Source organism: Rhinoderma darwinii, chromosome 3 (genome assembly GCF_050947455.1).
Source record: "Rhinoderma darwinii isolate aRhiDar2 chromosome 3, aRhiDar2.hap1, whole genome shotgun sequence".
NCBI classification, from domain to species: Eukaryota; Metazoa; Chordata; class Amphibia; order Anura; family Rhinodermatidae; genus Rhinoderma; species Rhinoderma darwinii.
The window spans coordinates 384,846,368-384,872,374 of record NC_134689.1 but is presented as its reverse complement, the minus strand read 5'-3'; the positions used below and the strand labels follow the sequence as shown (position 1 = coordinate 384,872,374).

The 26,007-nt window shown below is 42.6% G+C and overlaps 1 protein-coding gene across 4 annotated transcripts in view; it reads left to right on the top strand.

Moving 5' to 3' along the window:
* The first annotated feature begins 3,222 nt into the window (after positions 1-3,222).
* Positions 3,223-26,007, top strand: part of LOC142750098 (tumor necrosis factor receptor superfamily member 10B-like) — a 28,437-nt gene continuing 5,652 nt past the window's right edge. For all 4 annotated transcript variants that reach the window (XM_075858888.1, XM_075858886.1, XM_075858889.1 and 1 more), the window contains exons 1-3: positions 3,223-3,354; positions 19,257-19,356; positions 24,313-24,444. In XM_075858888.1, coding sequence (XP_075715003.1) covers positions 3,256-3,354; positions 19,257-19,356; positions 24,313-24,444 — 331 coding nt within the window. In that variant the 5' untranslated portion in view covers positions 3,223-3,255. The remainder of the gene's footprint in view (positions 3,355-19,256; positions 19,357-24,312; positions 24,445-26,007) is intronic.

The following is a 26,007-nucleotide window of genomic DNA, read 5'->3' as shown; positions in this document are numbered from 1 at the left end:
GGCACTATATACATGGGGCTCTATGGCAGGCACTATCTACAGGGGGCACAGTGTGTGTGTGGGACATGGTGTATGGTGCTATTATTATTAGAGGTGCAGTGTATGGCGCTATTATATTTAGGGGCGTAGTGTGTGGTATAATGATAACTTTATATTTATTTATAGGTGCAGAAATGTTGGAAAAGTGAGAAGCTGAAGACATGTGAGCGGCAAACTGCAGAAATGGACCGGGAGAAGTCATCATAGAGGTCTGGACCAAATGGAGAAAAAGAACTAGAATCTGAGACGTCACCGGTGAGTCACTTAACGTAAATGTTTATTCTGCCTCTAATCATCACTGTAGTCACTGTATGATCTGCAGCGAGATGATTATGATAGGATTTATTTTTTGTGAAACAGCATCTCCCAGCATATCCTTATCACTGTTCGGGCCATGCTGGGAGCTGTAGTTTTACGCCGTACACACCTATACGGCAGGGGTTGCACTAAATTGAGCTGTATTTGTTCTGGGGCTGTATATATGTACCGAGCTTGGTTCTGGTGTTGTGTATAGAGCTATATTGCTTGTGAAATGTACAAATAATTTTATGCTCGCGTTACATAAAAAGAAATGACAAGTCGATTGGTAGAGAAAACAAACACGGCGAGGGGGAAGGAGATGTCGGTAAAGAGGTTGGGGGGGGGGCGCCAAACTGAATCTTTGCCCCGGGTGCTGGAGAACCTAGCTACGCCTCTGCTTTGTCACGCTTTAATTGGCAGGTGTTTCACTCGCTTTGCCCTTCGGTTTCGAAGGGGCCAGCTGCCCAGATGCGTTATGGAGAATGCTCGATCTCTGCTGGTCCCCCTCGTGAGGTCATCTCTTGCTCCGTCTACCTGGGCGGCATACGGTAAAGTGTGGAATGAATGGCTGGATCTGGTGGGGTTGCGCGAATTAGGTCCGGCTGCGGGCCCCTTGTCGTCATATGTATTGGAATATCTGTCTCTCTTGTTAGCCCGGGGTGTGTCCGGCATATGCGCCCAGCGCCGCCTCGCCGGCTTGGCCTTTTTCTTTAAGTTGCGCTCCTGGCCAGATGTCACAAAATCCTTTTTCATTACCCAGGCTTTGAAGGGGTGGAAGAAGTCTGCAGTAAGGCGGGAGGCTAGGCAGCCAGTCTCTTACCCTATACTCCTTAAGTTGTTAGCGGTCCTCCCGGACACATGTTCTTCCCCGTTTGAGGTTTCCCTGTTTACTGCAGCTTTCATCTTAGCCGTTTTTGGTGCGCTGCGCATTTCGGAACTAATAGATATTAGCTCTTTACGACCTGGAGGTTTGCTATTTGAGGATGTAGTGTTGTCCAGCTCGGGATCCGTTTTCGCATACGCAGGTCTAAGACGGATGTATTTGGCAGAGGTTGTTGGGTTTCCCTGCGGCCCGTACCTGGGCCTGCATGCCCATTGGAGGCCGTGTCCTGTTACCTGCGCTCCAGGTCGGCGGGTTCTCAATTCTTGTCACACGTTGATGGAAAACCCCTTACGAGGCTTCAATTTTTGTCAGTGTTTAGATCAGCACTAGCAGGTTCGGGCTTCCCGCCCAAGGAATTTGGGACACATTCGTTCCACATTGGCGCGGCTACCACTGCTAGTGGCCTGGGCTTGCCCGATGACGAAGTCCGCCGTATTGGTCGTTGGCGGTCTGATTCCTTTGCCGGATATATCCGCCCTGATTTGGTCTTACCTGTGTTTCTTGTTTCAGGTTCATGCCCCACAATTTGGATCCTCGGGCACGCTTATGTTTTCTGGGCGGAGCGGAGAGCGGCCATACGACCAGGAGGTCTCTCTCTGGGTCTGATGGGAGTCGATGTTCGCTTGAGGGGGCTCAGCGGCTTGAGATGGTTGCACATTTTGCCCGAGGTGGTGGCTATCAGCAGGAATCGTTCCATATCTACAGTGTTGGTGATCCACGTTGGGGGTAATTATTTGTGTTCTGTCCGCTTGGATTTGGAAAGGTTCTGATTTCAATCTGATTTGGAAAGGTTCACGTCATTTTTCCAGGACTTACTTTTGGTCTGGGCGGAGGTAATACCAAGAGCGGTATGGAAAGGGGCCAGAGACGTGCATGCCATTGAGCGGGGCTGTTGCCTCTTGAATACCAGGGTCACGAGGTTTGTTAGAGTTGGTGGTGGCATGGTGATCAAACACAGGCAGCTTGAGGGAGACAACAGGTGTCTGCTACTGTAGGACGGGGTGCACTTGACCGATATCGGTTTGGACATATTTTTGTCCGGGCTCCAGGATGGTATGGGGGAGGCAATGAGGAGGTTGACCGGGGGTTTTGGGGAGTAGGTATGTGCAGTGATGAGTGCACTCCCTCCTCGTGGCGGTGTTGGGTAGAGAGCTCACCTTCATGCCCCGCCTTAGGCGGGCTGGCATCCGGGTAATAATTTAGGAATACTTTGTTGCAATCGGTTATTGTCATAAATAAAAGCAAGAAAAGAAACAAATATAAATATAATAAAGCTGTGGCCAACCCTCGTGTCAACCCACGTTATAAATAAAGGAAGCCTCGTTTGTGTTATTGTTATAGGGCTACATATTTTCCCATAGCCTAATGTGGGTATCAGCGGTGTGCACACAGTCATATATATATTACATACTCCCCATTACCCTCCGTCCCCATCCTCTCCACACATGTGCAGTTCTTAATGCTGGGATTGGCTATCCTACCACATATCTATAGTAAGGTCCACTGGCTTCTACAGGTAAAAGCTGATTGTATGCAGTGTGCCCCTGTCGAACAGTAAATGTCTATTTGTGCGTGACAGTCACCTTTTCTTCCCTAACGCGTTAAGGGAAGCGCACATCGTACTTTGACACCTTCAGTTAGTAGCACAGAGTCCAATTGGTTGTACAAAGAAATGTAAAAGGCAGAGCTTTGATTTGTTATTTTCTATTTAATCCATAAATTCAATTTAATCTCAAATTGTGCCCTAGGCAGCTGCCTATTCCGCCTACTTCTCACATCAGTGGAAGGTCGATGCTATCTATTTTGTATTTACAAAACTTGGAGGGTATGTATTCTTCCCTATACAATCAGTAGTTCTTTACAGTGGTCGTAATTATCTCTACTGCCAGTAGTGGGAGCTCTTACGTTCTGGATGACGGTTTGTGTTCTGCTGAACATGATTCCGTTGTCACTGAGGGGGCGGGGCCTGCATTGTCTATATATACTCTGTGAGTCAAGCCTTAGGGCATTTACTCTCCTTGGATTACTCGCTCATGGCCCCACAGGGGGATCAGACTGAATTTGTGTTTCTGGTAATGACACTGGCACTGCGGGCTATTAGCCCTCGACTCCTCCTGTTCTTCTTCCTTCTGGTGAGTAAGAAAGAGGTGATTTAATAATAATAATAATAATAATAATAATAATAATGATAGGTTTTCTATGTCTGTGTCCTGATGGCACAGCACAACTTTAGAATGTGCGATTTTACATGTATAAGGCCGTGGCTACACAGCGACTTTGATGATCGCCGATGATCACATGGTTTTCGAAGTGTTGCCCTGGCTGTATCGCCGTAATGAACGTAAATGTGGCCGCAGTTTGCAGGGACCATGACACTACAGTCACAAAAATCCAAACTTGTGGGAATGCCCCGAACGCCATATTTATGGAGCTTCTGCAGCAATTTTTCCGCCACATACAAATGGTTGGCAGTTTCGGTTTTCATACTTGCATATACTGCGGTCTCTGAATGAGTCTTAACTTATATTTATATATTTTCTTGGCAGAGTTATCCTTCATTTCCTTCATGATTTATCCTGTATATATGGCATTGAGCAAATGAACGATTGTTAGTAATTCAAATGCCCAGAAATCGGTTTTAGCAGCAGCCGAGCTTTGCTCATTGTAGTTTCATCCTTATGAAACACAAGTTTCAACATATTGGAAATCCTCTGAACTATAGAACTGAACTGAACTCGCATATACACGGTCACGACAGCTCGATCGTTATAATGTGACAGCAAACTGTTGCTGAGTAGCATCCATATTTTAACCCCTTGTAGACGCAGCGAGTTTTCGGTTTTGCCTCCCCACTTTCCAAAAGCCTTTACTTTTTTAGTCAACCCTCAACATAGCCATATGAGGGCTTGTTTCTTTCGGGACGAGTTGTATTTTTTAATAGCACTATAATGTACTGGGAAACTGAAAAAAATATTTGTGGGGTGAAGTGGGTGAAAAAAGAGCGCTTCTGCCAGTTTTGGGGGTTTCCGATCATCATGCGGTAAAACGAGCATGTTTATTTTATTCCACGGGCAATATGATTACGGCAATACCAAATTTATATAGTTTTTATTATGTTTTACCACTTTTAGAGAGAAAAAACTAATTGTTAAAAAAAAAAATAGTTTGGTGTCGCCATATCCTGAGACGCAGAACGTTTTTATATTTCCATCGATTGAGCAATGTGAGGGCGTGCTTTTTACTGGGGCGAGCTATAGTTTTATTGGAACCTTTTGTATATGCGTCTTTTTATCACTTTTTTTATTTTGCATTTTGGGGAGCTGAGTTAACCAAAAGACGTTTTTATTATTTTTTTTACAGAGTTCACCGTGTGGGTGAAATAACATTATATTAGAATAGTTTGGACTTTAACAGACGCGGCAATACCAGTTATGTAATTTTTTTTAACATTACTTTAGGGAAAAAATGGGGAAAGGTGGATTTTTGGAACTTTTAATATTTTTTTTGTACACTAAAAAACTTTTTATTTAACAGTTTTTTTTTTCATTAGTCCCCCTAGGGGACTTGAACCAGCAGTCGTTGTATCAATGTACGACATACTGCAATACTAATGTATTGCAGAATATCGTGATTTTTACAGGCTCCTATGAGGCCCTGCCTCTGGCAAGGTTTAATAGGAGCACAGACTGGGGTCCCAGGGTGCAATGACAACCATCGGCACCATGCGATAGCGTCAGAGGGGTCCGCCCCCTCTTTCTAATGGGCATGACGAAGCGGCCGCTAGTCACTGCAGTATCTTGGTGGTTAAACAGGCGGAATCTAAGTGAGCTCACTCCATACTTCACCCTGCCAAGTACATGTGAGTGACGTGTTGTCAAAAGGTCGACTGCGTACAGACGCTTTTACCTTTAGATTTTTAAGAGGGCACTATTTACCAAACCATAACAATAGTAGCATACCGCCCGTCTTTAACCCCTTAAGGACGCAGCCTAGTTTGGGCCTTAAGGCTCAGAGCCCATTTTTCAAATCTGACATATTTCACTTTATGTGGTAATAACGTCGGAATGCTTAAACCTATGCAAGCGATTCCGAGATTGTTTTCTCGTGACACTTTGGGCTTCATGTTCGTGGTAAAATTTGGTCGATATATTCAGTCTTTATTTGAGAAAAATTGCAAAATTTAGAGAAAATTTAGAAAAAATAGCATTTTTCAGAATTTAAATGCATCTGCTTGAAAAACAGACGGTTATACCACCCAAAATAGTTACTAGTCCACATTTCCCATATGTCTACTTTAGATTAGCATCGTTTTTAGAACATTATTTTATTTTTCTTGGACGTTACAAGGCTTAGAACATAAACAGCAATTTCTCATATTTTTAAGAAAATTTCAAAAGCCTTTTTTTTAAGGTACCTGTTCAGTTCTGAAGTGGCTTTGAGGGGCCTATGTATTAGAAACCCCCATAAAGCACCCCATTTTAAAAACTAGACCCTTCAAAGTATTCAAAACAGCATTTAGAAAGTTTTTTAACCCTTCAGGAATTTCACAGGAATTAAAGCAAAGTGGAGGTGAAATTTGCAAATTTCGTTTTTATTTCTGAATTTCAATTTTATTCTATTTTTTTTCTGTAACAAAGAAGGTTTTACCAGAGAAACACAACTAAATATGTATTGTCCAGATTCTTCAGTTTTTAGAAATGTCCCACATGTGGCTCTAGTGCGCTCGTGGAATAAAACACAAGCCCCAGAAGCAAAGAAGCACCTAGTGCATTTTGGTGGTGCTTTTTTATTAGCATATATTTTAGGCAGCATGCCAGGTTTGGAGAGGTGTTGAGGTGCCAAAACAGTAGGAATCCCCCAAAACTGACCCCATTTTGGAAACTGCACCCCTCAAGGAATTAATTTATGGTTATTGTTACCATTTTGACCCCGTAGTTTTTTCACAGCGCGTATTTGAATTGGGCTGTGAAATTAAAAGAATGACAATTTTTCCAATAAGATGTCATTTTTGATCAGAATTTCTTATTTTCACAGGGAAGAAAATGCCCCATTTTGTTGCCCAATTTGTCCTGAGTGCGGCAATACCCCATTTGTGGTGATAAACTGCCGTTTGGGCCCATGGGAGGGCTCAGAAGGAAAGGAGCGCTATGTGTTTGTTGGAGTCCAGATTTTGCTGTATTGGTTTTCGGGTGCCATGTCGCATTTGCAGAGCCTCAGAGGTATCAAAGCAATGGAAACCCACCAAAAGTGACCCCATTTTGGAAACAAAACCCCTCAAGGAATTTATTTATGGGTGTTGTGACCATTTAGACCCCACAGTTTTTTCACAGAACTTATTTGAATTGGGCTGTGAATTTAAAAAGAAAAACTTTTTTCCAATAAGATGTAGTTTTGGCTCAAAATGTCTTATTTTCACAACGAATAAAATACCCCATTTTGTTGCCAAATTTGTCCTGAGTGCGGCAATACCCTATTTGTGCCCATAAACTGCCGTTTGGGCCCATGGGAGGTATTAGAAGGAAAGGAGCGCTATGTGTTCTTTGGAGCAGAGATTTTGCTGGATTGGTTTTCGGGTGCCATGTCGCATTTGCAGAGCCCCAAAGGTATCAAAGCAATGGAAACCCACCAGAAGTGACCCCATTTTGGAAACTACACCCCTCAAGGAATTCATTTATGGGTGTTGTGACCATTTAGACTCCACAGTTTTTTCACAGAATTTATTTGAATTGGGCTGTGAATTCAAAAAAATTAAATTTTTTCCAATAAGAGGTAGTTTTGGCTCAAAATTTCTTATTTTCACAAGGAATAAAATACCCCAATTTGTTGCCCAATTTGTCCTGAGTGCGGCAATACCCCATTTGTGGTGATAAACTGCCGTTTGGGCCCATGGGAGGCCTCAGAAGGAAAGGAGCGCTATGTGTTCTTTGGAGCCCAGATTTTGCTGGATTGGTTTTCGGGTGCCATGTCGCATTTGCAGAGCCCCAAAGGTATCAAAGCAATGGAAACCCACCAGAAGTCACCCCATTTTGGAAACTACACCCCTCAAAGAATTTATTTATGGGTGTTGTGACCATTTAGACCCCACAGTTTTTTCACAGAATTTATTTGAATTGGACTGTGAATTAAAAAAAAAAATATTTTTTCCAATAAGAGGTAGTTTTGGCTCAAAATTTCTTATTTTCACAAGGAATAAAATACCGCATTTTGTTGCCCAATTTGTCCTGAGTGTGGCAATACCCTATTTGTGGTGATAAACTGCCGTTTGGGCCCATGGGAGGGCTCAGAAGGAAAGGACCACCATGTGGCCTACTGGGAATTTTCTGGTGCTAAGTCGTGTGTGCAGAAGCCCCTGAGGTATCAGTACAGTTGAAACCCCCGAGAAGTGACCCCCGTTTTAAAAACGACACCCCTTAAGGAATTCATCTAGAGGTGTAGTGAGCATTTTGACCCCACAGGTATTGTGTAAAAGATAATGCGCAGCAGATGGTGCAGAGTGAGATTTGCAATTTTCTATATATATGCCATGTCAGTGTCCGATATATTGTGCCCAGCATGTGCCACCGGAGACCTACACCCCATAAACTGTAATGTTGGCTCTCCCGGGTACGGCAATACCCTACATGTGGCTGTTATCAGCTGCCTGGGCATACAGCAGGGCTCAGAGGGGAAAGATGAGGATGGGTAAGCTGTGCGAAGTGGATCAGAGCGAGTAAAACTGGGGTAAATTAAAAATAAAGGGATGGATGATAAATTTGAAAACACTCTTTCATACAGAGCTCTGGTTTTTCGGGACACGTGTCACATTGATATATTGTGTCCTTCCTTATCCCCCTCTTATAGCAGACTCTGCACCTCTTTTGACTTTTTCCCTTCTTGCCAGTTTGGGGAACTTCTCCTAAAAAGTGTTGCCCTGGTACGATGCCTGTGGCCCCGCTTCCAGAAGTACTGTAAGGCTTCAGGACTTGATCTGACAAGTCCACCCCTCCCATGTACCTATTGTAGTCCAGGATGCAGTCTAGTTTGGGGGTCCCTGTACTGGTACCTCGTACAGGTACATGGGTACTGGTGTGGCATCTCCCTGGTCTTGTACTTGACACACAATATGTTGCTGCTAGATTGTGCCCTGCTCTCACCCCTTCTGAGTGTTTGCCCAAGCAGAGTCGTAGGGAGGCCTCTCAGGTTTCTTCTAGCAGTGCCGCATGCCGCAGGACTTCTGGAAGCGAGGCAGTTGAAGAGTGGGACGCTGGTATAAAAATTATCCAGGTAGAGGTGGTAACCCTGGTCCAGCAGTGGGTGCACCAAATCCCACACAATTTTTGTATTAACTCCCAGTAAGGGGGGGCATTCTGGGGGCTGAGAACTGGTGTCCTTCCCTTCATATATCCTAAATTTGTAGGTATACCCTGATGCACTCTCGCAGCTTATACATCTTCACGCCATACCTTGCCCTCTTACACGGCAGGTACTCGCGGAATTGAAGCCTCCCTTTCAAATGTACCAGGGATTCATCTATAGAAATACACTTCTCGGGGGTGAATGCTGGGAAAACCGGGCACTGAAACGGTCTAATAGGGGTCTCCGTTTATACAAACGGTCAAAACTGGGGTCATCTCGGGGTGGGCACGGCTCATTATCAGTATAATGTAAGAAGCTAAGTATTGCCTCATTTTTATTTTATTTTTTAGTTTCCAGCTCAGTTCTGAAGTTGCTTTGAGGGGCCCATATATTAGACACCCTTATCAAACACCCCATTTCAGAAACTAGACCCCTCAAAGTATTCACAACAGCATTTAAAAAGTTTATTAACCCTTTAGGCGTTTCACAGGAATTTAGAGCAAAGTAGAGGTGACATTTAATTAATTTAATTTAATTTATTAGGCACCATGTCCGGTTTGAAGAGGTCTTGTGGTGCTAAAACAGTGGAAACCCCCCAAAAGTGACCCCTTTTTGGAAACTAGACCCCTTGAGGAATCCATTGTAGTTTTCATGGGGTGCATGCGGCTTTTTGATCAGTTTTTATTCTATTTTTAGGTGGCGTGGTGACTAAAAAAACAGCAATTTTACTATTGTTTTTTATTCAATTTTTTTTACAGCGTTCACCGTGCGCTATAAATGACATATTCACTTTATTCTGCGGGGCGATACGATTACGGCGATACCAGATGTTTATAGTTTTTTTTTATGTCTTATGTCGTTTGCACAATAAAATACATTTTGTAAAATATAATTTATTTTTTGTGTTCCCTTATTCTAAGAGCCATAACTGTTTTATTTTTCCATCAGGAAAGCCGTGCGAGGACTTATTTTTTGCGTAACGAACTGTAGTTTCGATCAGTACAATTTTTAGGTACATTCGACTTTTTGATCTCTTTTTATTCCATTTTTTGGGAGGTGAAGTGACCAAAGAATTGTGATTGTGGTACGGTTTATTATTATTTTCTCTTACGGCGTTCACCGCGCGGGATAAATAATGACATCGTTTTGTAGTTCAGGACGTTACGGACGTGGCGATACCAATTATGTATAGTTTATTTGTTTATTTATATATTTTTATTAATAATAAAGAACTGATAAGGGAAAAAGGGGGACTTTTACTTTTATTACTTTTAAATCTTTTATTTTCTTATTTTTACACCTTTTTTTTACTTTTTCACACTTTTTTTACTTTGTCCCACTAGGGGACATGAGAGCAGGAGGCTCTGATCGCTATTCTAATACACTGCACTACATGCGTAGTGCAGTGTATTAGAGCTGTCAGCTGTTCGCTGACAGCAAGCATAGTGGGTCCTGATTTTGTCGGGACCCACTAGGCTTCCGTCGATGGCGTAGCCAGAGTCCATTGTTAGGATTCTGGTTGCCATAGTAGCCATCACGGCCCGCTATCATGTAGCAGGCCGGCGATGGCAGCTTAACCCCTAAGAAGCCGCGATCGCTATTGAACGCGGCTTCTAAGGGGTTAATCGGCGGGGACCACCGCGATCGGTCCCTGCACACTAAGCTGTGATAGCCTGCTGTCGGAAACAGCAGGTATCACAGCTCAGACACGCGCCGGGGAAAGATGGCGCCGTGTTTACTCAGGTCAGTAATAGTAATAGTACTGACCTGAGCGCGAACGTTCTACTTAGCAGGACGTACTATTACTGACCTGAGCGCGAAGGGGTTAAGCTCCCCCACTGAAATAGTAAAGAAAGACACTGATAACTGAAGTGGGGTGACGTTGGGGTCGGCCACAGCATTTATTAAATAAAATTATACCACCACAAAATAAATATCCCTGCATAACCGTAAAATCTGAAAGGCGAAAACTTTATTTTAAAATGTGGATGTTGTAACTTATCTTATTGCAAAGATATCCGAACTGCTGTAACAATAAAGAAAATAAAAAAAATAACAAACTAAAAAGAGGACAAGAGTGTGTGAGCTTTTTTTTAGGCAAAGAGGATGGACCCCCCTGCAGCCTGACTTTTATTCGTTTTAAAACTCCTCCCCCTACCCTAAGCCCGGGAGGTGCCCACACCTTCTTAAAGTGATCCTTCTCAATAGAGTCCATTTTTTTTCCTAACTAAAACCAGATAGTGAAACCTAATCTTTTTTTTTTTTTTTTTTACACTGTTTTCATTTTTCTATTTAGATTTTTTTTATTTTATTTTTTGTACATGATAATCGGGCAGCCATCTTGCCTGAGCTGGTTATTAACAGCATTTAGAGATATGCTTTACAGCAGCCACATGTACCATAGGAACCTGTGAATAGGAGGGGGATTATTGTCTTCTATAGGAGAGTTTTCTAGACATGCTCAGTGACCTATGCAGAGGTCAATGTGCAGGAAGGTGTGTCCATCATCTGTTGTCAATAGTGGATCCTGTGTTATCTATATTGAGGTGTTACCTGTAAGGGTATGTGCACACACACTAATTAGGTCCGTAATGTACGGACGTATTTCGGCCGCAAGTCCCGGACCGAACACAGTGCAGGGAGCCGGGCTCCTAGCGTCGTACTTATGTACGATGCTAGGAGTCCCTGCCTCGCTGCCGGACAACTGTCCCGTACTGTAATCATGTTTTCAGTACGGGACAGTTGTCCTGCAGCGAGGCAGGGACTCCTAGCATCGTACATAAGTATGATGCTAGGAGCCCTGCTCCCTGCACTGTGTTCGGTCCGGTACTTGCGGCCGAAATACGTCCGTAAATTACGGACGTAATTAGTGTGTGTGCACATACCCTAATTGTGATCCTGTCTGTGATGATAATGAGATGACTGCTGAGAAGTGATCTCTACAGAACAGGAAGGGTCAGTCTATTATGAATAGTGGATCCTGTGTTATCTATATAGAGGTGTTTTAATACGTCAATGTAATCCTGCCAGTGATGATAATGAGATGACTGCTGAAAAGTGATCTCTACAGAACAGGAAGGGTCAGTCTATTATGAATGGTGGATCCTGTGTTATCTATATAGAAGTGTTATACGTCAGTGTAATCCTGTCTGTGATGATAATGAGATGACTGCTGAGAAGTGATCTCTACAGAACAGGAAGGGTCAGTCTATTATGAATGGTGGATCCTGTGTTATCTATATAGAAGTGTTATACGTCAGTGTAATCCTGTCTGTGATGATAATGAGATGACTGCTGAGAAGTGATCTCTACAGAACAGGAAGGGTCAGTCTATTATGAATGGTGGATCCTGTGTTATCTATATAGAAGTGTTATACGTCAGTGTAATCCTGTCTGTAGTGAAAATGAAATGACTGCTGAAAAGTGATCTCTACAGAACAGGACAGAACAGAACTGGTGGATCCTGTGTTATCTATATAGAGGTGTTATATGTCAGTATAAGGCTGGATTTACACTAGCATGTGCGTCTTGCGCGTGCAAAAAACGTGGCGTTTTGCGCACGCAAAAGGTACTTAACAGCGCCGTGTGTCCGCCGCGTATGATACGTGGCTGCGTGATTTTCGCTCAGCCGCCATCATTATGACACTGTATGTTTGTAAACAGAAAAGCACGTGGTGCTTTTCTGTTTTCATTCATACTTTTAACTGCTGTTGCGCGAATCACGCGCTTCACACGGAAGTGCTTCCATGTGCTGCGAGTGATTTTAACGCACCCATTAACTTCAATGGGAGCGTGATGCGCGAACAACGCACAAATATAGGACATGTCGTGAGTTTTACGCAGCGGACACACGCTGCGTGAAACTCACGGACAGTCTGCACGGCCCCATAAACTAACATAGGACCGTGCGAGGCACATGAAAACCACGCATGTTGCACAGACGTATATCACGTTCGTCTAAGTAAGCCCCCTAATCCTGTCTGTGATGATAATGAGATGACTGCTGAGAAGTGATCTCTACACAACAGGAAGGATCAGTCTATTGTGAGGCTCAGTGGTCAGTGATCAAAACTGCAAGATTTTAGGATTATTTTTAATATAGATAATGACATAGAAAATAAAAAACAATTCTTACAAATATGTTTCACATAAAAACATAATATAAACAGGTCATTTTCTGATGACACATTCCTTTTAATAAAAAGCACACCTTAATAAATTTGACGCAACTTGAGCTGTTATAGTAAGAATGCAAGTATGACATTTGCCTAGGTGATTTCAGGTCACCAAAAACACAGTGGTAGTAAGAATACAAGAGAGATACAAGCTTTGTTTTCCCTGCATTTTCATGTATATAAATTGCTGACGTAGCCTTCTGACCTTATTTATAATGAAGTTTGGTTCAAATATATCAACAGATTTTTAATCCTCTTGTGATCATGATCTTCAATGTACAAAAAAAAAAGAAAAGCAGGAAAAGCACTGTGTTCAGAAATCTATACACCGGATGCCTGCAGAAGTCCTAGGCCCTGTTCACACTGAGTTTTTTTGCAGGCAGAAAATCTGCCTCAAAATTCCTTCAGGAATTGATGTCAATGGGAGGTCAGAGACGGAAATGGCCAAAGAAAGGGCATGTTGCTTCTTTTTTTTTATTCTCGGAAAAACGCGTGGGCAAAAAACCGACTCCACCTCCTATTAAAATCAAAGAGGCGATTTTGGCCGTTTTTTGTAGCGGATTCCAACACCGTTTCTGCGGCAAAAAACTTTGTGTGAACAGGCCCTTAGAGTATGTTCCCACAGTCAGGTTACACTGTGCAATTTCCACAAGGGAATTCTGTGTAGAAAGCAAAGTGGATAAGATTTCTGCAAATCTCAGCCGAATGCTGTGGAAAAAAAAATGTAGAAAAGTTGCGGCATGGCAATTTATGCTGCGTATTCTGTTTGGGCCATAGACTTTAATGGGGGGCATAAAACCAGTACTAAAATTCACAAGTTTAAGTTTTGTTGCAGCTTCTACAGCGTTTACACAGCGGTATTGCTATAAAAACTGCTGAAAATCTGCAGGTGTACACAAAGTTTGCTACAATCAATGCTTCACACTAAATACGCAGGTAAAACCGCTGTGAAAAATCTGCAATGATTTACGCTACTACATTATGTCTCCGCAGCAATATGCGCACTATGTGCTGTGGATTTCCATGTCTGATTTACCTGCGTTCTTTGAGATTCCGCTTCAGATTTTCTGTTGCGGAAAATATGCACCGTATTCTGCCTGCGGGAACATACCCTTATGGATCCTGTTCACTGGTTTCACATATATCCATAGAAGAGAACTGAAGATGTCCATATCCAACTTTTTTTTTGCCAGAGAGCTACTTTTCATAGTAAGGGTATGTTCACACGACAACGCCAAATACGTCTGAAATTACGGAGCTGTTTTCAGGAGAAAATAGCTCCTGAATTTCAGACATTTTTACTAGTGCACGCGTTTTTTTTCGTGGCGTCTTTTACGGACGTAATTGGAGCTGGTTTTCATCGGAGTCAATGAATAACCGCTCCAGTTACGTCCCAAGAAGTGTCATGCACTTTGTGGCGGGCGTCTTTTTACGCGCCGTCTTTTGACAGCGGCGCATAAAAAAAAGCCTGTCTGCACAGAACACCGTAAGACCCATTGAATTCAATGGGCAGATGTTTGCAGACGGTTTGGACGCCTGAATTACGTCCATAAATAGGGTGCGTGAACATACCCTTAGAATTTAACATTCATGATCTTCCTGGCTTTAAATGGGTAACCGCTATTATAAACTGAAATGGGTCTGGCGGGATTGCTATATTTCCGGCTTTAGAAACCTGCTAATGAGCTGGTTGAAACTCTGGCTGGACATACATATTTCCCTGCAGTCTGTTACGAGCAGCCTGTTGTGGACCCACTGAGCCACCTAACCGGTTTTGGCTTTGAGATACTTCTAAGTGCGTTGTCTAAGTAGCCTCTCTGGTCTTCATCCTCTAACCTCAATACAGGGATCTGGTCTTTGCTGCAGGGAGACTACCAGGTCGCTATCTCATGAGGTAGTCCTGGCATGGGTGACAGCTGGCATTGGGCAACAGGGATCAGGTACGATCAGTTAATAAGGATGGGCGGCAAAGGTTTGGTGGTCAAAGGCAATCCAGGTCAGGCAACTAGTAATCCGAGTAAAACAGGCAGAGAAAGGTATTTTACGCCCGTAAATCTGTCACTCTCGTGTGAATGTAGTCGAAAAAATAAAGGTTATGGCTCTTGCAACAATGGAAATAAAAAATTTAAATACTAAAATTGGCTGTTTCCATGGGGTTAATATTCATTTTTATGTATTGTAAACTCAATGTAATAAACTTATTCTGAAGTTCAAGGGTTCAAATCCTCCCAGTCGTTGGTATAAACGAGTTATTTCCAGTTGAGCTCATGTCAATAGAATGTAGTTTTACTACAATAATCATTACGTAACAAGTCTTCTCTCATTATTTTTTTACGCAATTGAAGAGGACTTTCCTCTATTATAAGAGCCACTAATATACACAGTCGAGCCACATAATTATGACCACCTCCTATTTTTTAAATCAGCAGTGCGTAGGCCATGAAGGAAGCGATGTGTCATGGGCTGGTTTGGTGGGTATATAAGGTGCGCTATACACTGTCTGATTACATATCACTCGTTGCCATGGTTAAAAGGGACGATTTATCAGTTGCAAAAAGGGATGATTATTGTCTTTCGGGCCAAGGGTGGCAGTATTTCTCAAACAGCGAAGTTTGTGAACTGTTCGCGTGCTGCTGTGGTGAAAGTGTATCGTGAATGGACAAATGGCACCATTGGAAATAACCGACGTGAAAACTGCGGAGCATCACGTGCCAATGTTGTGAGTGGTAAACGTTGGCTACGAAGGGCTGAACGACACGCTACATTGGAACAGCTCACCGTGAAAATCAACCAGGGGGCTACCAGATGTGTGTCTAAAACAGTTCAGCGAACCCTACAGCGTACGGGGCTCCGAAGCAGACGGACGGATGGTCACTGCTCCTATGCTAACAAAGGTGCATCAGAAAAAAGCACGGCAGTATCGTAATTGGACCACCGATGATTGGCAATGGGTTTCCTTCCTCCGATCAGTCACATTTTCTGCTTCATCGAACCGATGGACATTTGGCATGTCAGGCGAGAAACATCAGAGAACAAACGCCCTGCAACCATTGCTGGAAGGACACAAGCTGGTGGTGGTGGCGGTATTATGGTCTGGGGAATTTTTTTCATGGCATTCTTTGGGCCCAAGAGTGGAAGGCACTCTGAGGAGATTTGGGTATGAATCCATTGTTGCAGATCACATCCACCCATACATGCTGTTTGTCTTCCCTGGGGCAGATGGAATCTCCCAGCAAGACAATGCGACATGTCACAAGGCTAGAGTATATACATCATTTATATAATAGGACTGTTCTCCGGTCTGTATATCAGTGTATAGGACGCAGTCTCCGGTGTATATATATCATTTATATAATAGGACTGTTCTCCGGTCTGTATATCAGTGTATAGGACGCAGTCTCCGGTGTATATACATCATTTATATAATAACTGTTCTCTGGTCTGTATATCAGTGTATAGGACGCAGTCTCCAGTGTATATATATCATTTATATAATAGGACTGTTCTCCGGTCTGTATATCAGTGTATAGGACGCAGTCTCCAGTGTATATACATCATTTATATAATAGGACTGTTCTCTGGTCTGTATATCAGTGTATAGGACGCAGTCTCCAGTGTATATATATCATTTATATAATAGGACTGTTCTCCGGTCTGTATATCAGTGTATAGGACGCAGTCTCCAGTGTATATACATCATTTATATAATAGGACTGTTCTCCGGTCTGTATATCAGTGTATAGGACGCAGTCTCCAGTGTGTATATATCATTTATATAATAGGACTGTTCTCCGGTCTGTATATCCGTGTATAGTTGGTTATATAATGTGGTTTTAAGCCGGCCATATACACGAGAGGTTGGGCAAACACTTATGTAAAGGATCTGCCAGGAACAACTTCTGTGGATACTCCCAGAGGTAATCAGTCTGCACCTGAGTCTGTGTCTCTGAGACTGACTCCATCTTCCACCACTCAGGAGGGCAGGCTTAGGAGTGGGAGAGCCTATCGCAGCCTGGCCAGACGGAGCTAGCTCCCGCCCTCTGTCTATTTATACCTGCCTTTCCTGTTCCTCCTTTGCTTGTGATTCTTCTCGTGTGGTTTCCTGGCCCAGCTACAGCTTCTGTCTATTTGATCCTCTCCATACTGACCCTGGCTTACTGACTGCTCTCCTGCTCTGCATTTGGTACCTCGTGCACTCCTGGTTTTGACTCGGCTCGTTCACCATTCTTGTTGCTCACGGTGTTGCCGTGGGCAACTGCCCCTTTCCCTTGCTCTGTGTTCCCTTGTCTGTTTGTTTCGTGCACTTACTGAGCGTAGGGACCGCCGCCAAGTTGTACCCCGTCGCCTAGGGCGGGTCGTTGCAAGTAGGCAGGGACAGAGTGGCGGGTAGATTAGGGCTCACTTGTCCGTTTCCCTACCCCCATCATTACAACTTATTTGGCTGACAGCTATTTCTCCGAATCCACCATAGACAACTCGGCCAAGCATGCATCATTTTTTAATGGGAAGAGGGCGATATGCTGTTATCAGACACCTCAGGCAGCGGCTTATCTCCTATGAGAACAAAGGTTTGGGCAGGGAACAGTTGGGAGGCCACTATACACATGAGATAATTGGCCGAATCAGGGGGTTCAGGCGACTTCTATCTAACGTGTGTTGCCAACTTTACCCGGTGTGTTCACAAAAACTTAGTAGTAATTCATGAGTGTGGATAGCTGTCTGGTTAGTTGCAGATTTATTGGATGTACATATATGATACACATATACACATTCTTGTGAAGTCTTTATCATATAATGCACAGGTATATTATAATGGTAGCACAGGGCTCAGTATAGAAGGTGGCCGCTGCAGGTGAAATGTACAGTAGTATTACATGACGGCCTTTCAGATGAATGACCGTCCATGTAATATAGGAATTGCTGTAAGTGCATGTGCTACAGTCAATTATTGTGTAGGTTCCATCTACTTGGTGCACAGGCTCTTCCTGGTGTGATGTGAGAGCTATGCTGCTCCTCCTCCCCTCTCACAGCCTGTAGTCTCACAAACACAATGAAGTAGAGAGACTGAAGCTGCACATCCCTCCTAAGGGTATGTGCACACACTAATTACGTCCGTAATTGACGGACGTATTTCGGCCGCAAGTACCGGACCGAACTCGGTGCAGGGAGCCGGGCTCCTAGCATCATAGTTATATACGGTGCTAGGGGTCCCTGCCTCTCTGCAGGACAACTGTCCCGTACTGTAATCATGTTTTCAGTACGGGACAGTAGTTCCACGGAGAGGCAGGGACTCCTAGCATCGTACATAAGTATGATGCTTGGAGCCCGGCTCCCTGCACTGTGTTCGGTCCACTACTTGCGGCCGAAATACGTCCGTCAATTACGGACGTAATTGGTGTGTGTGCACATACCCTTACCCTCTTGCCTGTATTCTATTTACTGTTCTGCACTAGACACATTTTTTTACTGAGGGGGTTTCTTAGGCTATGTTCACACAGCATATTTTCATGCGTATTTCAGTGGGTAAAACGTACTTCTTGAAGTGTTTTACAAACTGATTTTTCCCATTGAGTCTTTCCAGTTGGAGCTTCAAAAATGCTACAAAAATACGCCTTAATATATGCTCCAAATACGCTTGCAAAATTGAAAATCACTTTGAAAAGACGCTAGCAGGATTTCACAGGCTGATTTTTCTAGAAATCAGCCTCGTATTTTTCAGTCTGTAAAATATACTGTGTGAACTTAATGTTGACAGAAAACCTGTAGGTAACGAAAGGGGAACTACAGGCTGTAAGATATATTAAAAAGTTTAATATATTCCCATGAATTACTGAATTAAAGGAGTATTACCATTATTAGACTTTTATGGCATATCTGGGACCCGCACCTATCTCCAGAACAGGCTCGGCTGTTTCTGTAACTCCCATAGAACAGAATGGAGAGAGCTGAGCACATGCAGCGTTCTGGAGTTAGGCTGGGTTCACACGACCTATTTTCAGGCGTAAACGAGGCGTTTTACGCCTCGAATTACGCCTGAAAACACGGCTCCAATACGTCGGCAAACATCTGCCCATTCATTTCAATGGGTTTGCCGATGTACTGTGCCGACGACGTGTAATTTTACGTGTCGCTGTCAAAAGACAGCGCGTAAAATGACAGCCTCGTGAAAGAAGTGCACGACACTTCTTGGGACGTAATTGGAGCCGTTTTTCATTGAATCCAATGAAGAACAGCTCCAGATTACGACAGTAATTGACGCAATTACGCATTAGTATGAGCAATTACGTCTGAAATGCAGGAGCTGTTTTCTCCTGAAAACGGCTCCATAATTTCAGCCGTAATTGTCGATATCGTGTGCACATACCCTTAGGTTTCAGAGCTGGGACCTACATCTATCCAACATTTACAGCATATCCCGTGGATATGCCATAAATGTCTCTATTGGGAATAACTCTATAAAATATGTGTATATATAATAAGTACGCTTTAAGGGAAGATTCTAACACTGATATGTCGTTCCGCAGGCACTTGCGCACACGAGCCACTTACAGGTGAAGAGAGACTATGATCTTTATGAGAGGTACTACATGAATGGAAACATTCGGTGTTTGAGATGTGATCCAGGTAATTTCCATCTTAGTAAAATATAATACTGTAAAGTATAAGATATTCTCCCATTTTCCGTGTTGATTCTCACAAACCTGCCCAGCTAAGAGTATGCCTTTCTTTGGCTTCATGCACTCTACAGGCTAGTTCTCAGGCTGGGCATTTGTGTGGGTCCCGGCAGTCTGACCCCAATGATCAGAAAGTGATGCCAAATCTTTGCGATATGCCACCAATTTATGAGATGGAAAAACCCATTTAACACAGAAATACCCAAAGCAGCTATTAGCTTCATCTTTAATTTACATAAGCTATATAGTATTGTTAACCATCAACAAGATGCTGTTGATGGATCTATTATTCTTAGTTTTGTTTAGGGCTTTGAATGCTCTGTGGAGTCTTGCTGTGAATGGGCTGAAGGCCATCAAAATGGCTGCCCCGGGACATAACATCACAGCCTACAGTCATTAGACAATGTGGTCACATGACATTGTGTCACTATGTACGCAGCATTGATGATTGTTAAGCAGATACATGGGACTGATGTAGACTAGCAGCAAGCAGGGGTAACAGGGGTAAGGAACAGAGAAGAATTTCAGTGATAAGTGTATTGCAAAGGTTGTTTTTTGTTCTTAGACGTTCTGGAAGCAAAGCCTGGAAAATCCCTCTCATGACTATTTATATGTAAATGAGCTGAGCTGTAGTGTGTACAAAGGTAAACCATAGATAAATGAAAGCAGTAGGAAAGATCATAAAAAAATATTTCAAAGAGGCCATCTGTGATTGCGGACTATGGCGCTAATGTTAACTAAAGACTTGTCCCTGCGGCTCCATACTACTAAACCATAGGAACTCCATGTGCCGCCATATGGTGTCTTTAGAGAAGAATATCTCCGTATTACCATCCAATTGAGCATGTCGCCATTTTTTTTTGTCAGATTCAGAGGCATGACCCCCAGCTAGCATGTGTGATTTATAACACCAATGTCTTATGTGGCAGAGGAGCCTTTGGGCCCCCTCAGATGCCATGGCCCAAGTGTTATTTCTATTACTGCACCCACTACAGCTACATCCCTGCTCGGATTCATACGGAATCCGACAGGATAAACCTGTGTGCAACTGTATGAAATCAGAGGCATATAAAAGTACAGTAGGCCCTCATAGAAGTCTATGGGCGCCGTATTTCTGGTCTGTATAGCTCGGGAGTTATGCGGAGCTGTAATAAGGTCATGTGCATGAGGCCTTAATCAGACAATATTATAATGTTTAGTAAAGTGTTCCTTTAAGAAGAGTTCAGTAGTCCATTCAGAACCCAATTTGTAATTCAACTGACCCAAATATGAAATGCCGGTTAAAATTATGAGACTGCGCGTTTCACACGCGCCCCTCCCTTGTGTCTTGTGATCTGTAAAGGAGAGGAAACTTGCTGCTTATCAGGGGAATTTGGACTTGACACTGGAAAGACGGGAATTTCCTGTTCAATTACGTCAATTGAAATGTGTAACATTTTGTTCTTACAGTTTCCTCTGCAAAACCTGTTTCTTGAAATAATATAGTGAATGTGGAAACGATACAAATAAACCAAATATACAATGTGGAAGCCCAGATATATTTCTAATACAGGATTTTAATTAGTATTTTAATTATCAAGCCAAATTCCTTACATTAAACATGGCCACATACAGGACTCTTGTCATAAAGATCTTGAATACTAAACCTTTTGTAGCCTTTTTTTTTTAAATGAAATGTATGTGTAATGTGATTAAAAACATTTTCTCATTGACATTTATTACTAATTTTATTTACTTTTAGCGCTACAGCTTCTATGTATCCACTATACATAGAAGCTGCATAGCGTCGCTGTAAGCTGTGTATTAAGAGGCACACAGGTAGGATTTGGCTTACAGCGGCGCTAAGCAGCTTCTATGTATAGTGCATACATAGAAGCTGCATCTCAAAATGTAAAGAACATTTTTAATAAATTTAAATTTGAAAAATATTTTTAATCACATTACATATACGTTTCATGAATAAAAATAAAAAAAAGTCTACAAAGGTTTACTTACCATTACTTTTAGGAGCGAATATAATGCCTCACACGGGCAACATACGGTGGCCCACTGGTTTGTAATACAAAACACTCTACAAGCACTCTTCAGTATACTCTGTGCACTATCATGTGGGTTACCTATCCCAGACATCGTCATGATATTCCTTGTGCTGTTCTGACTCTGACATTAATAAGATGCCACATAGCCTCACGATATGGTTATGCCTCAACATTGCGACATGATCCCAGGTCACGACTTGCTGTTACTTGACATAATGCAACATTATCGGAGCAACAATAAGATACATAGGAACTTGAATAGGGGGCCCCCCTGCCAGTTCCCCTGGGGAAGAAGCAGTCACACAGCCAGAGAAAAACAAATTCTGGCTGCTGGCAGACACCACTATAAAAGCTATACACCGCTGTATGAATCGTTATGCAGTGAGCTCCCCCTAGTGGTGGCTTTAGGAAGCAAAAGTTTTTTAAATTTAGACTATGGTTGTGTGAAGGGTAGTAGGGTTGGGTTTTGGAGTTCTCTAACTATATATTGTGAAATTAAAATGCACAAAATTTAATTTGAGGTATTAATCCTTTCAAGCTGGTTTTTGGGAGGTAGGGGAAAATAATGTGACTATTATACAGAAAAGTAATCCTTGACGGTTAAAGTAAACAAGATGGCGGGACACCGTGATGGGGCTGGTCTTAACTTGCGGTTGGGGGGAAGGTTGATCCACCTGTGGTCGGTCAGTATATCCTAAGTAGTGACTTGATATTTCGTTTTTTAAACCTCAGTCACTCACTCCCATTAGTCAATGGCCAATCTCAGATCTGCACTGCCCAGTTGGCGCCTCCTGCCACTATGCAGCCATCTCTTCCTTGTCCTCTATGTATCCAACAGCTTAGTCAGAGGAGCAGAACAATGAAAATACTGGTTTCGCCATTTCTATTACATGACGGATACCATCGGCAGGTTAATGGGTTCCGTTGAGTTTTTCTCAGGTTTCCTTCATGGTGGCCGTCATGGCCCCTAACGGAGCCTCCAATGCAGATGTGAACAGGCTCCACTCCACCACCTCACTGACAAGACTCCTCTCTTTAGGATCCGCAGCTTGTTCACCCGTTCGCCTAACTCGGGCTCACTCAGACAATCCTGTCCTGTTTTTGCTGCGTCTCACACTCCCTTTAGTGGTGCCAAAACCCCTTCTATATAAAGACTATTAGCTCCACCTCTAAGGAACAACATGGCGCCTAGCTATGCGTCCGCACTTTGTTTAATCCATCGCATGGCTGCCATCACAGTGACCCCTTAAAGCAACAGTACAATATTTATATGATAGTCTATATACAATAATACACAACCTGCAAATTATAGGGGAATGAATTGTCATGCATAAACACATAAAAATATACATTTGAACAGAAGGGATTGCAGGATTATTAGGTGTCCCACTAGCCTAGCAAATATAGTCCAAAAAGTTTTAACATTGGCTCTTCTAAATGCCTTCTATGGAGCCTTCAGGGTGTATTCACACATGCAGGTTTTGATCAGGTTTTTTGATGCAGTTTTTGAAGCAAAAACCTGGTGTGAATCATAAAAGGCAAGAAAGTATAGAGGACAGATACTACTACTCTTATTTGAATCCCCTCCTGGTTTTGGCTTAAAAGTTTGCATAAAAAAACCTGATCAAAACCTGCACATGTGAATACACCCTTAGTGGTCCAAACAACTAAATCTGTTCCCGATAGACCGTCTGTATAACATTGGTTCTAACTTACAACTTAAAAGTTATAAAATATCCAGTCGGTATCACTCCCTTATATCAGGGTGTTGTTCAAGATCTATTTATTACAAGTTGCTAAAAGTATTTTGTCAGTATGTGGCAAGGGGCCATATTATACCTATTATGTAAGAGATATGTGACATTGCTGCCATTGTTTCCTGTTGACACACATACAGTATATGGAAAGAACTCCATTAAGGGATGATTATGAGGTTAAATTAGGTTTGCTGCATTCCTCTGTATCTGCCTACATGAAGAATTAACATTAAAAGTCAGAACACAGTTTAAAGGGAATTTCTCCCTACAATTAAAGAAACAAAAAAAAAAACCTGTAAATCTAGGTCCCTCAGGGTAAGGCCACCCGGTGCAGTCACGGTGCGTTTATGTTGCGTTTTTAAACTGCAGCAAGTCATTTTTCAATAGAAGTCAATGGTGAAATTTGTGTTATGGAAAGACTGCTGCTATTATATTACAATGTGTTCTTTGTGCAGTTAACTGCATCTTCATAATAACCGCGCTGCCAAAGTTGTTGCTGAACTGCTTGCGTTTTTGCTATCAATTCTGCAATGCATTGTAATGACCTATATACAGGCAGCACCTAACAAACTTCAACATGGGTGAAAACTATGTCCATCAATTATTTCCTTTAAAAACGCAACACAACTGCGACATTACAGAGACAAAAAACTCATGCAGTTGACCACATGCGGTTTTCAACCGCGTCCACGACGCACCGTGTGGCCTTACCCTAAAGGTTAACTAATCTTTCAAACTTCTGACATGTCAAAGTGACATGTCAGAAGTTTTGATCGGTGGGGGTCCGAGCATTGAGACCCACACAGATTGCTAAAAGGAAGCCGCAGAAGAGGTTGGGTGAGCGATGAGCCGCTTCGCTTCTGATTGGCATTCTGGTGTATGGGCTCAATAGAACGTCTGAGTCCGTACACCAACTGCTCGGCTTTCCCCCTGGCATAGCGACGGCTCCGTGTTCCCCCGGCTGTTCTTCATCCTGGGAAGAAATCAATGGGAAACTGTTTGCAGGCTTATTTCAAGTGTATTTTGGAGCGTAATATGAGCCTTTACGCTCCAGAACTTACAATGCGGTTGGATTAACATTTTTTACCAAACTTGTCTTCCTTTTTGTAGGTAGGTTTGTTCAAAAACAATGCATCGTCCAGGACACTGAGAGTATTTGTGAACCGTGTGACGCTGGACATACCTACAGTGAGCACCTAACGGGACTCGATTACTGCCTTCCCTGTACCGTGTGCCGCACAGGTGAGTTACATCTCTCCAATCTTTCCTTCTTCTCTAGAGTATTTTTTATTTTTGATCTGTTAGATGGATATACTCTGCTTCCCTGTATGTGAGATGGATATGTGAAGCAGATGTATTATCTGCCTGTCTATGCAGTGGAAGAGTTACCTACCTTTCTGTGAAACGAAATCCAATAAACAGGACAGCACTCCAAGATCAGTGAAAAAATAGGATCTTTTAATCACCACATGCAACATTTCAGCCCAACTCCATGGGGCCTTTCTCAAGCAATTGCATGTGGTGATTAAAAGATCCTATTTTTTCACTGATCTTGGAGTGCTGTCCTGTGTATTGGATTTCGTTGTTTATGTGAGACACTGGCCATGTGTCTGAACAGGTACTTGTGCACCCTATACTTGAAGAAACGGTGCTGCTTTTGTTCTGCTTTTATATATATATATTATATACAGGGTGAGCCATTTATATGGATACACCTAAATAAAATGGGAATGGTTGGTGATATTAACTTCCTGTTTGTGGCACATTAGTATATGGGAAGGGGGAAACTTTTCAAGCTGGGTGTTGACCATGGCGGTCATTTTGAAGTCGGCCATTTTGTATCAAACTTTCGTTTTTTCAATGGGAAGAGGGTCATGTGACACATCAAACTTATCGAGAATTTCACAAGAAAAACAATGGTGTGCTTGGTTTTAACGTTACTTTATTCTTTCATGAGTTCTTTACAAGTTTCTGACCACTTATAAAATGTGTTCAAAGTGCTGCCGATTGTGTTGGATTGTCAATGCAACCCTCTTCTCCCACTCTTCACACACGGATAGCAACACCGCAGAAGAAATTCTAGCACAGGCTTCCAGTATCCGTAGTTTCAGTCGCTGCACATCTCGTATCTTCACAGCATAGACAATTGCCTTCAGATTACCCCAAAGATAAAAGTCTAAGGGGGTCAGATCGGGAGGCATTTCTTCTGCGGTGTTGCTATCAGTGTGTGAAGAGTGGGAGAAGAGGGTTGCATTGACAATCCAACACAATGGGCAGCACTTTGAACACATTTTATAAGTGGTCAGAATAAAGTAACGTTAAAACCAAGCAGACCATTGTTTTTCTTGTGAAATTCTCGATAAGTTTGATGTGTCACATGACCCTCTTCCCATTGAAAAAACTAAAGTTGGATACAAAATGGCCGACTTCAAAATGGCCGCCATGGTCAACACCCAGCTTGAAAAGATTCCCCCTCCCATATACTAATGTGCCACAAACAGGAAGTTAATATCACCAACCATTCCCATTTTATTTAGGTGTATCCATATAAATGGCCCACCCTGTATATATACTGTATTTTGGGAGGGATGATGTCAAAAGAAGACGTTATCTTATCAAGCAATCATACCTAAGGCTCACGTGTAAATCTTAAAGAAGGCTACAGTCAAAATGGATGACTAAGACAAAAAAAAAGTAGGATTTGCCATTGGCTTGGTTAGAAGCTACTGTGGTACTATGTTGTGCTCTTCAGGGTGCAGATTGTTGGTGCTTGAGTTGTCCAGATATTCAAAGTTTCATATGAAA